Source organism: Lutjanus erythropterus, chromosome 8, assembly GCF_056507025.1.
Source record: "Lutjanus erythropterus isolate fLutEry1 chromosome 8, fLutEry1.hap2, whole genome shotgun sequence".
NCBI classification, from domain to species: Eukaryota; Metazoa; Chordata; class Actinopteri; order Lutjaniformes; family Lutjanidae; genus Lutjanus; species Lutjanus erythropterus.
The window spans coordinates 24111404-24127368 of NC_139324.1; the positions used below are offsets into that span (position 1 = coordinate 24111404).

At 38.7% G+C, this 15965-nt stretch overlaps 1 protein-coding gene across 1 annotated transcript; it reads left to right on the forward strand.

Annotated features, from left to right (window-relative positions):
- Positions 1-9130: 9130 nt before the first annotated feature.
- Positions 9131-15301, forward strand: LOC146322862 (uncharacterized). Its single transcript, XM_084725538.1, has 5 exons — positions 9131-9429; positions 9520-9843; positions 9950-10040; positions 13693-13762; positions 13855-15301. Exons 1-5 carry the CDS (start codon positions 9363-9365, stop codon positions 13954-13956), a joined length of 654 nt encoding a protein of 217 aa, XP_084581664.1. The 5' UTR covers positions 9131-9362; the 3' UTR covers positions 13957-15301.
- The last annotated feature ends 664 nt before the right edge of the window (positions 15302-15965 follow it).

A 15965-nucleotide genomic window follows, 5' to 3' on the forward strand; every position in this document is an offset into this window, starting at 1 on the left:
CGGACAAAAAAAAATCTTAACATGTGCAGATACACATACAATTTTACACGGAAATTAAAAACCAATTTGCTTGATAAAGGCATATAGAGTGGCAGGGGGCATGTAAGATGTATACGATACATGCTCTGATGCCTCTTCACACATGCACACAAACACACTCAAATACGAGACACATTCAAAGGGATTCTTCCTGAGCATCAAATAAATTGAAAAGGCTTGTTTTTACTTTTGTTCTGGCTGTCACAGCCCTCTGCAGACCTTTTGTCCACCTGTACCCTTGAAATAGATCTTCAGGCAATAATCAAACTTCGCTACATCAGCCCTGCATTAAAAGAGAGAGAGAGAGAGAGAGAGAGAGAGAGAGAGAGAGAGCAAGAGGCAGGAGGACCTATGACAGTGAAGAGGCTTGCATGATAAACCTTCATAATGCAGTCCTAGATTTACAGAGTAATTCCACTGTACTGAGTAACCAGGTACCAAAAAAATATTTACCAGTTGCTGGTAGTTGAAGCTAGGGACAGTGAGTAAATAATCACACATCCTGTCACTGTGTTACTTCAGGATGGAATTACAGTGAAAATAAATCACTCCTCTTTTTGCTGAGGACCCTCTTGAACCCCCTCAAAGAACCCTGGGGGCTCCCAGACCCCCAATGGAGAACTACTGCTTTGGAGGAAAGGAGAAATAAATTATATGCTTCTCTGTATAAGGATTCTGGTAATACTGGGTATGTAAGAGGTAGTCAGTTCGGTGCTGGGGAAAAATACTATATTTAACTAAAATGCAGTTTGCAGTAACTTTGCACAACCAGTAACATAATTATGTAGCTGAAGTTTTGTCCATAAAGAGAGGAGACCTGCGTTAATAACGAAGCCAGAGTTATAGTTACTGTCATTTATATTTATTGTTTTAATAGGTGGTCAAACTTAAATATTAAAGTTTGTAATCAAGGCAAGACAAAAATGATGGCTTAATCCCAGATTCCTGTGTAAGTTAATTTCTACAATAATAATATTAATAAACTGACACTAAAACAGCTGAGATTTAGCATAAATACAAATAAATCCTCTGTCGTCCATGATTAAAGCCATGTATTTCTTTCATGTCAGGACTGTCATCTATATTATTCCATTACTTTTCCTGGTGTTTTAGCTTTTATACTGTGGTGACCTTTCAGCATCGGTATCGAGATATTTTAGGCAGGTACCGAACTGAAGTCATAATTTTGGCGTCGTGACAACACTACTGGCAGCAGATCACCTACCAGCCTTGATTCAATCACAGGGGAGACTAAAGATTCATTAATTAACTTTATTGCCTGTTTGACAGATCTCTATGCTTCTTTAGCAATGCAAATGTCATTACGCCATCAGCTGCCACACACACACACACACACACACACATACACACACACACTTTCTGTGCATGTTCCCACTAATTTGCTGTTGTGAGCAGCAGGATGAATAAGGAAAAAGGTGAGTACAGCACTCCCTGCTGGTACTGTAGACAATAAAGCACTTCCTCACCATTCAGTGCTTTAAAGCCTTCTCTGCTTTTACTAGTTATCCACCTCCACCACTGCTTACCTCTCCCCACACATAATCAACGCTGCGTTGAAAAGCCTGGCAAATGCACAGCCTGGCCTTTTTATGCTAAATATAGCACCCTCTGGCAGAGCATAATGACAGACACAGTGATTATTGATGAAAATGACAATCTGCATCGACGGCCAGACAGCAGAATAACATGTTTATGGCATGTTTATAATCTAGCCAGGGGCTCTGAAAATCTTACAGTTTATAAGCATATAATATGTATTGGAGTTGTGTCACCTCTGAAACGTGTGAATTTCCTGTTCCTGTTCTTTTTTGACAGTTGAGTTTGTGGCCCATCAGTAAGTGTGTCTGCGGGTACAAATAAAGGAAATGAGAGTCATCTTGTAAAGTTACTGAGCATGTGTGTATTTATATGTGTGGGTGGTGTATAGGTGCATGAATATTAGTATTATTGTATAAGCTGCAGCCAACTATATGTCATGTTCATATGTTCTTATTTGTTAAATAGATAAATCTGAATTGGTTCTACTGGTTAGCAGGCCGTGACAAGTTTATTAAAACAGTTTCTCCAGCCTTTGGTTGGTTTGGTTCGACCTTTCTTTTCATTGCCATCGGAGTGGAGTGGAGCAAAGTACATCTGCAAGGTCTCATGTTTCACAGCAAGACTGCATAGCCAGACTCCACAACAAAGAACAATAAATGATATGCACATAAAGGCCGTCATCATCTTTTCCTTCATCTTTATGTCACACTGGTACTATCTCTTAGCTAGTTCCAGCGCCTGCATTGACACAAATGTTATACATTATACACAAATTTCTCCCTGATTGTAGTCTACTACTATTACTACTAATAATAAATAATCAAAGATAAGTTTCCTGATATATAATTCTGTCTGCAAATATTAATTTTCTTCTCCCAAAAGTGAAGTCTCTGTCCATGACGCTGATCCTCTGGGATTTTTTTAAATCTTAAATAATAATAAAAAACTTTAGAAATAACAATTTCTTTTATTTTACTACACAAGAAATGTCTTCTTACACCCCTAAAATTCAAGAAGGCCTCGTGATCTCACCCATGAACCATTTTTGACTGCTAGTTGGGGTCAGGACCCCCAGATTGCAAGCCAGCTGTTTGGATAATGGATTATTAAGAATAATTTTAAAAAAGAGGATAGGATTTTTTGATCAGTGTTCTGTGTTTTGTATTTCACTCTCAAAATCCGACCTTCTTCCCTTTGATATATAGTTGCTTTGGTTTAATAACACTCAGGGAGATCAAAACGATTGACAAAATACATAAATGTCAGTTTTATTTTGTATAATTTATATAAGGTCCAGTAAGTTCCAATAGTTTAAATACACTGCTAAAACAAAGATAGAGGTTTTAGCGCAAAATGCAATGCAATGCAATTTCCTATCATGAGAGGGTAAATGATACATAATGATCAAATGAAACACACTTTGCATGTGTCATTTGAAAAGATAATTAGAGGCACTTTTGTTATATGGTGCAGAGTGTTTTTAAGTTAAACTATTTCATGTATAAGGACATGTCTGACTCTCTTCATAATTGCATCATTAAAACATTTTTCTTTTTCAGTTTTAGAGGCAGTCAGATGAAGCACAACTGACCCTTAGCTAAGGTCCGCCTCCAAACAGCAACCAGTGTTTGACCAATCTTTGCTTTAGCATCAGTCTTAACGTTATGTCATGTCTGTAGCTGTTAGGTAACTTTACACGTTTAATAAACATTCACAGGGTTCTTGTTTTAAAATGAGTCAGATGGAAACATTAAAAGGTCAACTGGAGACAGACTTTTCAGCTGACTCAAGGAGTTTAAGCATTAGCATTAGCTTACATTAGCCAGCTACACTGTAAACAGCATGGCACTGCCAGAATGGCAAGCTTGACAGGTGTAGCAACAGTAATTAAGGAGGGCGGAGCTTAGTGAAGGGTCAGCTGGACCACTGATGGCTTTGGCTTGTGTATGAATTAATTGTTTTGTCTTCAACTGACCGTAACTGAAGGTTTGTGTCCCTCTAGGGTTGTGTGTTGTAACACCAGTATGTGTTGCCTGTGCTATTGTTCCTTTTCCTCTCCAGCTCTGCCCCTCTGATTACTCATTGAGGTGCACCTGGCCTAAGTGAAGCGCTTAAAAGTACCTGCAGTAAACAAAAAGGCTCGTTCGAGATGAACTGCACCTCACCTGGAGAGCAGATGAGACCAGCCAGCCACAGTGGGAGGTGGGGGCCAAGCAACTACAGTGACAGAAATTTTCACATCCTGTTAGACCTAACTGTAGGCTACTTGTAGTCTAAAAAGAGATCTCCTTACTGTTACATGATTCTCTGTTCTTTTAATGTCTGCCTTGTAAAGCACTTTGTAACAGCTCATTTCATCCTATAGAAATAACCTAAATATTTATCAACCACACAATATATGCCTGTTAGCAAATTAAACTTAAATCGCACAACATAAGACTCATATGTCTAGCATTAAATATTAAAATTACTCAGAAAATTAGATTTTTCTAGAACATGTGGTGTTGTCAAAACTAACAAGCCAGTTGGAGCCAGTCATGTCACGGATCAAGTGACAGACTGTTCGCCAGCAGGCCTAACTCGTGCTTGCTATTTCGTCTTTATGAAACCCCCTGAAAGAAAACTATTTTTGGAAGCTGATTTTTCTTTTCTCGGCTGCTTTTCAGTCATCAAGTATGTGACACTATGAGGTAGGGGTCTTGACTGAATAGGGACAACAAATACCGTCCACACGCTTCTCTAAAAAACAGTGACAAGAAATGGCAGTGACAGCACAATGTAATGGTCAATGGGAGTCTCTTCAAATGATAATGGAAAGTCATGAAAATAAGAATCTGGTCTTATGTGGAATGTTATTGGAGGCTTGTGTGCATGGGCCCTGGTTGCTCAGAGGTCCTAATGCAGCTGTGGTACCTGCGAATATGGTATTTCTACTGCTGGACACAAATCTGATGGCATGGCATGCATTGTACGGTAATCACCACTGATCTGCGTAGGCCTGGTTCATCTGGATTGAGCCTAATGGCTTCTTGCAGAGGGACTCATGGTGTTGCTGACTCTAAGCATGGGATTGTTTGTGTCGCTGCAAGCATTTGTTTTAAATTTGTGCCTTTTCAGTCTTGGTTATCTGCATGTTATGTTAATAGATCCCATGGATCTGGTCGTTCTAGGTGTTTTTTTGTGATGTATTTGGGTCAGGAGTGGAGTTTTGTTCGCTCCAACAGGGCCGCTTATGGGTGGGGTGTAACATATGTAGCTTAGACATGTCCATCTTTGTGAAGGGACTAAGTGTTGGCCAACATCCACTCTGGGATGTGGTCAAATACTGCAGAACGTAAAATTAATATTGTTGAATAAACTGGCGGTTTGGGTTGGATGCCTTGTGGGGCATTCTTCTTAGGGGAGGAGGTGTTATGAACAGTGTAATTTTTTTTATGCACTTGGGGTCTATTCTTGGTTTTAGAAAGCTCCCAAACAGCTCATGCCTCCTTTCCAATCAGTTGCATCCACTAACAAATTGAAGTACATCTGACCTTATCTAGACAGAAGTTGTGAGTGTGTGTGTGTTCTAATCAGACCTGTGTACCACCAAGTGCATCACGTCTCAGATCTAGGACTCCAATGAAGGGGTGAATTAACCTTCACTAAGCTCTGCCCTCCTTAGTTACTGTTGCTATGCCTGTCAAGGTTTCCATTCTTGCAGTGTACATATGCCTTTTAGAGTGATAACAGTGGCACATTTAACATTGAAATTGTGAGCTATTGTTGAAACACTAGGTCTTAGATTCCACAGAGAAGTTAAGAAAAGCGGCTTCTCATTTGTAGCTGATGATCGTGGATTTTAATGGCTAAAATGATGAATTTCTTTAACAAATTTCACAAGTGTAACTGGCTAATGTAAGTTTATGCTTAAAATCACTGAGTGAGCGGAGACGTCCGTCTCCAACTGACTGCTTGATGTTTCCATCTGACACATTTTAAAATGAGAACTCTGTAAAAGGGCCTTGTCAGACAGTGAAATACAACACCTTTATGTTTATGATAGATGTCATTAACATGGGAGAAGGAAGCACATGGATTAGATTAAGTGCAGCAGACCTTGAGACCATCAACCAGCCGGACCGCGATCACCTCAAGAAGAGACCCGGTATATAAGCAATGCTAAACCGGTTTAGACCTAAGAGGGCTATCCAGAGAGATATGCATTGTCGGCGGCTCACTTTGATTTTGCACCGCCCCACATCCTCCACCTCAACCCCCCCCATAACTAATCCCAATTTAATCCCTGGAAATAAGGCATTAGTTTGGCAAATGCAGTAGCATCTAACACAGGTGTTAAAGGTAGCAAATAAATTTGACCCCAAGTGCAACACACAGAACTGATGCAGGGAACTGGTGCAAGCAAGGGAATTTATGTCATAGTATTTAAGTGAAGGAATTAGTCTCTAGCAGTGGGGAGAGGGGTTGATGTTTGAGCCACGGTATGGAGCAGAGCAGAGCAGGGGGAGCAGGGTCTGAGCCGTGAGAAGGAGCGGGGAAGCCAGGCAGAGGGAGTCCAGAGATCCAGAGTGCAGAATTAGTAAAACAGCTGAACACAAAACAAGAAAAATAGAGAGGCTTGAACGAGACTAACTGAGAAAGCAGGGTCTATGACAGCATGGTGGAGTTGAGGCCTGGTATATATAGCAGGTTGATTGAGGTGAGTAGCAGCGTGGCTTCTGACACTTCTGAGAGAGAGAGAGAAACCCCTGCTCGAATGAAGTAGAGAGGGCATGACAACAAGTTTGGCTGGAGATAAAGTTACTGCAGCTATTAAGCTATCATTAGTTAGCCAGATATGCTGATGTTCACAGCTTATGTTAGAGCAGATAAATTAATCCATTCACCACGTGTGTGCTCTTGTGTTTTACGTATCTTGAAGAAGAAAAGAGATGCAACTGTCCAAATTCTCTTCTTAATGACCCACAGATGCCGTGATTAAGGTGTCAGGTCTGTGGCACCTTAGTTACAGTTGCTAATCTATGATTGAAGAGTTGCTGTTTGGAGGAGAGGCTTAATGAACGGTTGATTGTTAAAGATTTAAGCGAGTTTTATGTTGAATTCATAGACATATAATATGAATTAGACAGGACACTGCAACTCAGCCTTGCTGCCAGTGTTTCTCAGTGGCCACTCATAGCACTCTAGCAAAAAATTCCCCACCAGTCAAAAAGCATTTTCGCCCATCAGCCACCATTATAAAAGAAATGATTATGTGGCACATGACATCAATTTGTTTGGACCTGATGCCTTTGGCTTCTCTTGACAATTAACTGTTTTGTCTGCAACTGGCCTTAGCTGAAGGTCTGCATCCCTCTAGGGCTGTGTGTTGTAGCGACTGTGTATGCCTGTGCTTGCTAGCTCAGCCGCTCAGATTGCTGCTGAGGTGCTGATTCCTCTGATAGCTAAGAGCATCTGGCCTGAGTGAAGCAGAAAACAGAGGCTTGTGCCATGAGGACTGCTGGTGTTGATGCTTGAATGAATGTTGAATGAGTGCCTTCAATAAAGACATGAAAGATCAGAAGTATTATAATTTTAGGCACATTATATTTGTCAACACTCTTGACTTAGATGATGATCAGATCATATTTTATGACAAATTAATGCGGAAAACCATGAAATTCCAAAAGGTTCACATGTTCACTAAGAGTTAGAGATTGTTAACAGGAATTCAGTACTAAAATACATGTTACACCACTCTAGTCACAGTACGGTGATAGTTCTGCCTTCAGCTGTGAAAATACTGTCATCATCCAAGAAATCAACATTTAATTTAAAGAATCATTTATAGCTAAGACCAACACCTCACATCTGCAACACGGTCCAACCAGAAACGTTAGCTACACAGACCATATTGGCCAAGTCCACACAAAGTGACAGTCGGAAGTGGTGATGTTGTTCACACACTCACCTCAGTGATTTGGTACCCTGGTTAACTTTAGTTGCAGTCAATCACACCCCAAACAATCATTCATTCATTCATTTTCTGTAACAGCTTATTCCGTAAGGGTCGCGGGTTGCTGGAGCCTATCCCAGCTGACACTGGGCAAGAGGCGGGGTTCACCCTGGACAAGTCGCCAGTTCATCACAGGGCTGACACATAGAGACAGACAACCACTCACATTCACACCTACGCAATTTAGTGTCACCAATTATGCTAGCTTGCATGTCTTTGGACTGTGGGAGGAAGCCGGAGAACCCAGACAGAACCCACGCAGACACGGGGAGAACATGCAGACTTGCCCCAGGGATCGAACTCAGGACCTTCTTGCTGGGCGGCGGCAGTGTGAACCACTGCACCACTGTGCCATCCACCCCAAACAATTCATATCCAAATTTAAGTCCACACTACACAGTTTGATTTATAATATCTTTATTTACTTTTAGCCTTACACTGTTTAAATGGAGTTCACACATTTTCACGTTTTAGGGTTAGAATAAGCAATTTTCTGTCATATTAATCATTTTAGTTTGTTTCTTTGTCTTGAGTTACCATGCTGGTGGGAAGTCTCTTCTGGGAGAAGCAAAAGGTGTGGCCAGAGACAGAGGACCGTTAAATTCTGTGGCCAGCTCATCAGGCAATACCATACACTGTCAGAGGGGGGATTTGGGTTTGGTTAGTTTTTCTTTTGTATTAGTTCTAGTCAACATCCATCTTGTTTCTTCTTGTTCTATTTTGTTGACCTCTTTTTTAGACCTAGTTATTAAGTTAATAGTTTATATTGTTTTGCATTTTTTGGTAAATAAAAACAATTTTTTCCAACAAACCGACCAACCACGAATGTTAGCTACATAGACCAAAGGCTAACATTAGCTACACAGACATCCAGTTGGCTAGCTAACTTGACAGTACTACTGTGACTACTGGAAAATATTTTGGCACTGTAGGTGATGATGCTGGTGACCAGGATGGTGTGTGGGAATAAGTTTGTCAGTTTACTTGAAATTTGAATAGCAGACTTAACAAAGTACATTTAACTGTGCATAATTACTGCTATAGTCGGACAAACAACGAGCACAAGCATTAAACATTTGAATGGGCTCAATAATTTCACCACATTTGGTATTGTAATCCAAAAGTAATGGAATATAATCAAGTTAAATTACTTGGATTAGGTTACTGACTGCATTTTTTGATAAGTCATATCATAATACATAATCACTGTCCTAAATGAATGGAAAGGGAGGGTGAAGTGAGAAGTTTGCAATCTGCAAGCTCACCACTAGATGTCACTAAATCCTACACACTGATCTGTTTGTTTTTTACATACTGCAACATAAAACTTGTCCTGACCTGTTATCAAGGTTACTACAAGCAGCATAAAGTGCTCACATTGCTGTGTAGTTGTAAAAACCCATTCAACAGTGTGACTCTACTGTCACACTATGTGGGTAAAGTGAGTTGAGTTCTATGCAAAAGTGGTTTTCCTGCAGTTGCAGTTACATGAATCATTAAATGAAGTGTCAAAATGATTACTAACCCTTTAGTTAATTTAAGTAACTTGATGTTTAGAAGACAAGCTTGAATTTTGAGCTCTTCATGTTCCAAGCTGAACTGAAAAATTGTACGATTCCCACGTGACTTAACTTAATGTTCCATGAAAGGTGTGACACTTTTTGAGCAGCAGAACACCAACTAACCACTTCCTTTTCTCTGCACCTCCTCCACGAAAACATTTAAAAGCTGATGATGAAGTTCCACTTTTCTCAGTCTTGTGGTCATCATGTTCAGACTAAATCAAACTGCTCTGCTCTCCTCTCAGCTAATAGTTATGTGTCAAGTGTTTGCAGGTACAGTAGATGTGTTTGTGATGCATGTTTTTCTTTACATTTAATTACAGATTTCATTTTATATTGATTGATTGTTTTCTCTCGTGTTAGGGATTGTTGACTACACAGATATACACGTGTCCAGGGGAGGCTCCGTCACGCTCACCTGCAACACATCCACGGAAAATCCAACACAAATCAAGTGGACCAAAGGCAGATCAGTTTTTGTTTATGCAGCCTTCAAGAAACTGAATACATCAAATTTCACTTCTGACAGAATGAAAATAGACCTAAACTCACCTCTAAAGCTGAATGTTTCTAATGCTCAGCAGGACGATGCAGGACTCTATACATGTACTGTAACTAGTGGATCTAGTATATGGACTACAGAGTGGAATTTAACAGTGTCAGAGGAAGCCAGTCCAGTGTCTGAAGGTAGGTAGAACATGAAGCAGAGCTAATCATCTCTACACCAGGCACAGTTCATATCAAAACTCAAACTGCATGCTGCTTAAATTCATTTACATCTGATTTTATGCAGAAACCACTCGAATGTGGTATTTTCTATACACTCTCACATCTATAATCGGATTACTCCTGTGTGTCTTCACTTCAGCTGTCTGTCTCTGCAGGTGAGTAATAGCTTTCAGATATTTAAGTACGGACAAATTAAATTCACTCTTTCTCTGCCACTGCTGCCACAAGTTACACTTATGAGATAATGTTAAATGTTAAAATATAGTGTACAACAGTAGCACAAGTAAATCATTCAGGAATGTCTCAGAAATATTCATAGTTTGCTAAAGCAACCGAGCTGCTGGTCATACTAGACCAAATGAGGCTTTACCTGCAAAACCCTTGTGTCTATTCAACTGCAAAAAGTTGTGTTATATTGCTAATGAATTACCTTTTCGTGTTTAAGAAGAAAATGTGTCATTTCAACTTCCCAGAGTTACATATTCTTGCTCAAGCCGTCAGTTGAAAACTTGAGAACAGTTATTGAAACAGACCTTGTGGTGAGGTTGTTTTTCGTCGGTGGAAAAATAACATTTAGAAAAAAAGAAACAGTAACAGCCTTTTCCAGAACGAGCCCCTGTAGCTCTGCATAGTTAAAAGTTTGGACACACTTCTCATTCAGTGTTTTTTCTTAATGATTTTTAAGAAATTGTTCAGATTATACCAACAGTGTGCAAAGTTGTCATCAACCATGGGGTGACAAATCAAAGTGGAAGGATTTTCACACGCTGTCTTTAACACTCACAATTTAATTTAATGACAATATTATTACATCTTTGATTGCAAGTGCAGAAGACTGTGTGACAGATTTTTAATTTTTAAATTCTTAATAAGAAAAAAACATTTTGTCTTATTTTCACATCTTGCTTACTACATGATTCCATATAATTCCTTTTTTTTTTTTAGTTTTTATGTCCAGTAATTATCTAAAATGCAACATATAATAAAGAATAATAATATAAAAGAAAACAATAATAAAGCAGAAAACACTGAATGAGAAGATGCTACTGCATATTTCAGCAGATTTAATTTCATTTAATATCACCAGCTATCGCTTCAAAACATGAACTGTTTATGAATCTTTTAAATGCTGTGATTACCACAGACAAAGTTTAATTTATCTGCATTTTTATTAGGGCAAGTTGTCTTAAATTGTGTACTTTGGGTGACTGTGTCATTTAAAGTGCATTAGTGCAAGCAGCTACAGGTATTTTACTGACTTTGAAATGTCCTCGCTGTATTTTTCATGCACAGTGGAGTGCCCAGAGTTTGGAGGAAATTCACATGAGGTCAGTGACAATCGAGGGCAATGAGCTCATGTCAAAAGTATTATTTATTATTTATTATTCATTATTATTAAGAGTTATTTTACATTCTAATTCAAGTATGTTACGATACAATACCTTACTTTAGGGAATATAAACATTTCTCACATGCAAACCAGGGCAGAGGAAGAAAAAAAGTCTGGTGATAAAGTCGTCATGAGCTTATTATCTTATTATCCGTCATAGGCTCCGTTATACTGTCATACTCTCTGCTGCACTGCAGTTGCTCTCCCCTCAACTCTGGCAGACTCGTCATCGCTGGTTGACATAAAATACATCAATACTGGTGCACCAACACAGTAATGTCATCACAGACACCAGATTTAAAAACTCTGCTATACTGTTAAAAACAGACAGATTTACCTGACATTGATGGTCCTTAATCAGCATTTGGCAAAGGCTTGAATGAAGCAGATGTTCATTTATATCTAAAATTTCCACAGTCCAGCTTTAATGTAACAAACTATATTAAAATGCAAAATGCATTGGTGTTAGATATGTTACAATTTAATACTAAATCGAAAATTCATCAAAATGAGCTCTCAATTTCAGTAACTGGTTCAAAGAGAAGAAAGTGGCGAATCTCCCAGTATTTTTTTCTCGGTGTGTTCAAAAGGAAAAAAAAAACAGAATTTCCATCATTTTAATTTAAAGAATTGTGATATGTTTCAATATCTTTCAAGAAATCAGGAAACGACTAAAGAAAAAGTCTAAAATTGAAATATCTTGCCAATATGTATTTCATACATTTGATATGAAAACTCTTTTTGTGAATACCCACCCAGGAAACATCAAAATACTCAGAATTGTTCATTTTTGGCACAGGTGGATGCGGCACTCCGACCTGAAATCTTGGCCACAGCTCTGGTCTCTACAGAGCTTGTATTACTCTACACTCCTTTACATTCATGAGCATATGTACATAGCAGTGGTATAGCTTCATGCTCAGAGAATATATGGATGTTTGGATGTCAATGAGAAATCATGTTAAAAGAATAACTAGAAGAAATGAGTCGATGCAGCTTAAAGTTTTCCTTGCTAAAGCATTATTTTAAGAATTATGCAAAACCAAATGTAAGCAAAGCAGCCCTACAGTATAACCTATAAGAGTCAGAGTCACTGCTCACAACATTATTTATGTAAATCTTTGTGTTGCAATTTGCAATCACTCACAGAGGTTCATTTTCAAAAATGAGTAGGCGGGACCTGGGACGGTTGTAACACAGTAGTTGCTAGAGCTCTCAAACTTCGATACTTGGTACTCATATATGTCTACAACAAATTAAAGTCACTTGGACATCCACACAATCACAAATTAGGTCATGCCAGATACAAATAGTTACAACCTACCCCTCTACAGGGGGCATGTTGCTGAGGATAGATGTAACAATGAGAGGTAATTTGCTGAATTAAGATCCACACTATCCATTTATATGAAATAACGTTATTGAAGAATATAGAATGAACTGTTTTGAATAAGGTGAATAATTTAAAGTAACAAAAAACAGTTTATCAAGTCAAGTCAAGAGAAATCTTATTTATTACAATTTGCAATACAATATAATTTGCCTCACGGGGCTTTGCAATCTGTGTGGTGTGCAACACCCCTTATCCTGTAAACACTCAAAAGAGTAAGGAAGAAATCCCCAAAAACCCTTTTAATGGGAAAAAACACTGAGGAAACCTCAGGGAGAGCCAAAGAAGAGGAATTCCCCCCTCCCAGCATGGACATCCATGCAATAGACTTAGAGAACAGAGCATCGCGCCTGTGGACTGATATCCTGAAGGTGCATGTGACACGTAAAGGTTCAATCACTATTACAGTTGTGGTAAATGTAGATGGCTGCACCTGAGCTGCAGAACTGACAGCGTACAGACTTGACCCACACTTCCGCTTGCCTTGAGTTGTGTGCACACAATAGAGAAGTTCTCATCATTGTAATGAACTGTTACAACTCTGCCCACATCAAGCAGCCATTACATGGCTAACTGTTAGAGCGTGAGGTCTTGAAAGTAGCATGAATGCAAAGCACCAAGTTAAACTGCTACTGCTATCTACAATACAGTGGACGCTTGGCAAAAATTAATCTTCATAAATCAAAACAAAACAAAAAAAAAGCTCCTACCTGAGAATCTTTTTCTTTTAGCTGAAAATAAAAATGTGAGTGTACTTTTGACTTTGACTTTTGACATTTGAAGTACATTTGTATTAAAGTGCAGGACTTTTACATGCAATAGAGTATTTTAACATTATGAAGTCATTGCAGCCTATAGACTTTTTTCACAGCAGTCATTTTGACCTGTCGTAGTGGAGCAAACGCAGATGTTACCAGTGATACTAATTAAGGTTCCATTCAGGTCAAACAGAGTCGGGATGCTGCTGTTGTGCATGTTGGCTCACTGGTAAGACTCTTCGTTAAAAGACTCTTCGTTTTCTCTGCAGAAAACACAAACCCAGGACACCATATCAGAGCCCAGGCCAGGACCAGTTTCATCTCGAGTCTGGAGGAGAGGTGTGTCATTTTTTGATGCTGTCACGTTTCTCTCCTTTATATTTTCTTTCTGAGAAACTGCTGAACTCTATGCAAACTTTCTGTCTCTGTAGGTCATCACCAGTCAACCGCAGGATGGCACAGGCAGAGGGACAAATAACAAGCGGAGGAGTCAGTACATAGAGAGGTTCAATTCAATATATGGTGTCTACTGAGCTGACAAGACATTCAAACCACAGTTAAACAACCAACATGGACAGAGTCTACAAGAGAGATCAAATCTGACAGGCATTATATTTTTCCAATTTAAACCAGATGCTTTAAGAGAAGACGATCAGACAGACGACAGCTCGGCTTCAGCTCACATAAACACATTAAAACCAGTGTCTTCACTTTAAGGAACTTTGTTTTTACTTCCCTTTTAGCTTTATGGTCATCTGTGTATTTTAATATGTTCATTATAATATATGTGTATGCATGGTTCATATTTTTTTATTTTTTCTCTTGTTTATATTGCTTGTTTACTTATTTATTTTGTGTTACTGATGCCTCTTTCTATTTTGCCGTCCCTTTTTGCTGCTATAATACAGCAAATTTCCCCAGTGTGGGACTAATGACAGTGTGTCTTTTCTTTTCTTGTAATGGCAAGAGTCAACTCACATCATCAGGTTTCTGTTGGTGCCCTCTAGGGTCTGTGAGGGAATGACATGGAGCCTTTCATTTGAAATAAATTACATTTCAGAGACTTCAGTCGAGTGCAGTTTTATTTTTAATGATCCCAGTCAGGAACAAATATGAGTGTCTGTTTCTCTGCCCGTTTACTCAGTGTAGGCAGTAATCATTCTGCCAGACACTGACAGACTTGCACACATTTTACGGGGAAAGTGCTCAAAAAGAAAAACAAGCACCCCTCTCATAAGTACTTTTAAAACATAAAGTTGCATTTAGTAGCACATCTTTGACTTATTTTAACCAGTACCAATACACTCATGCACATGATTTTATATTCAACATGCTAAATGATCAGTTCACATAAAGATGGTCTTTAGTAATCACTATTTTTACATTTATTAAAGAACACAACGCTACATTATGCTTTAGTGGTTGTATCAGTTTGTGTGTTCTGCTCTCCTCTTCTCCCTATTTTGTTCTCCTTATCTCATTTTTCTCATATTTTCTCAATGCTTTTCAATAATTTACATTTAAATTTAAATGTATTAGTAAGTATTTTGAGGGTTGAACTGTTTGTTGGACAAAACAAACATTGTGAAGGTGCCATTTTGGGCTGTGATGATATTTCTCACCATATACAGAAAGAACAAAAACAATTAATCAGTTCATGGAAAAAATATTGTATTCATAATGATGATAATCATTAGTTGAGGTCCTGTAAAAAAAGAGCTCCACCTCAACCAACTGCAACAATAAAACCCTGCTTTTACATTAATGCATGAGACATAATCACCTAATGGTTTATAATATATAACAGTGTCAATGCCACAGGGGGCATTTTTTAGTATTGAGTACTTTTACTTTTAATACGTCAAGTAGATTTTCTTCATTACCTTTACATACTTTACAGAGTCAGTCTTTTTACAGTGTGTTATTCATACTTTTACTTCAGCGAAGTCTCTGAATACTTCCTGCTACACTGCTCAGACCTCACCCTGATCACAGCTTCTGTTATCTCTCCTTCTATCTCTCATACACACACACCCACACACACCCACACACACACACACACACACACACACACACACACACACACACACACACACACACACACACACACACACACACACACACATGCACATGCACACAAACTGAAGACCATTCATAATGAATTGACACAAACAGTCAAATACCTCCTGCAGTTCAAACACACTGTGGTAAAAAAAAAATCCAGGCTGGCAACTCATTTAATGTGGCTCGTGAGACCTTGGTCTCTATAATTTGTGCAAAACAATTCTATGCTGTTTTACAGAAGTATGGTGGACACAAGCTACATGTCCCAGAATGCATCCCGATATTGTTATCTGCACACTGAGAGTGTCCAGCCACTGGATGTCAATATACCTACTGAAATAAGTAAATCAATCTGAATCAATCATTGTTATTAATCTTAATGGTGGTTCTTGCCAATTAGTTTTAATAGTGGTTTAATTTCACAACCTTGACAAACAGTGTTGAGGTTGAGGGCAAACACTGTCATCAGCTGGCTGTC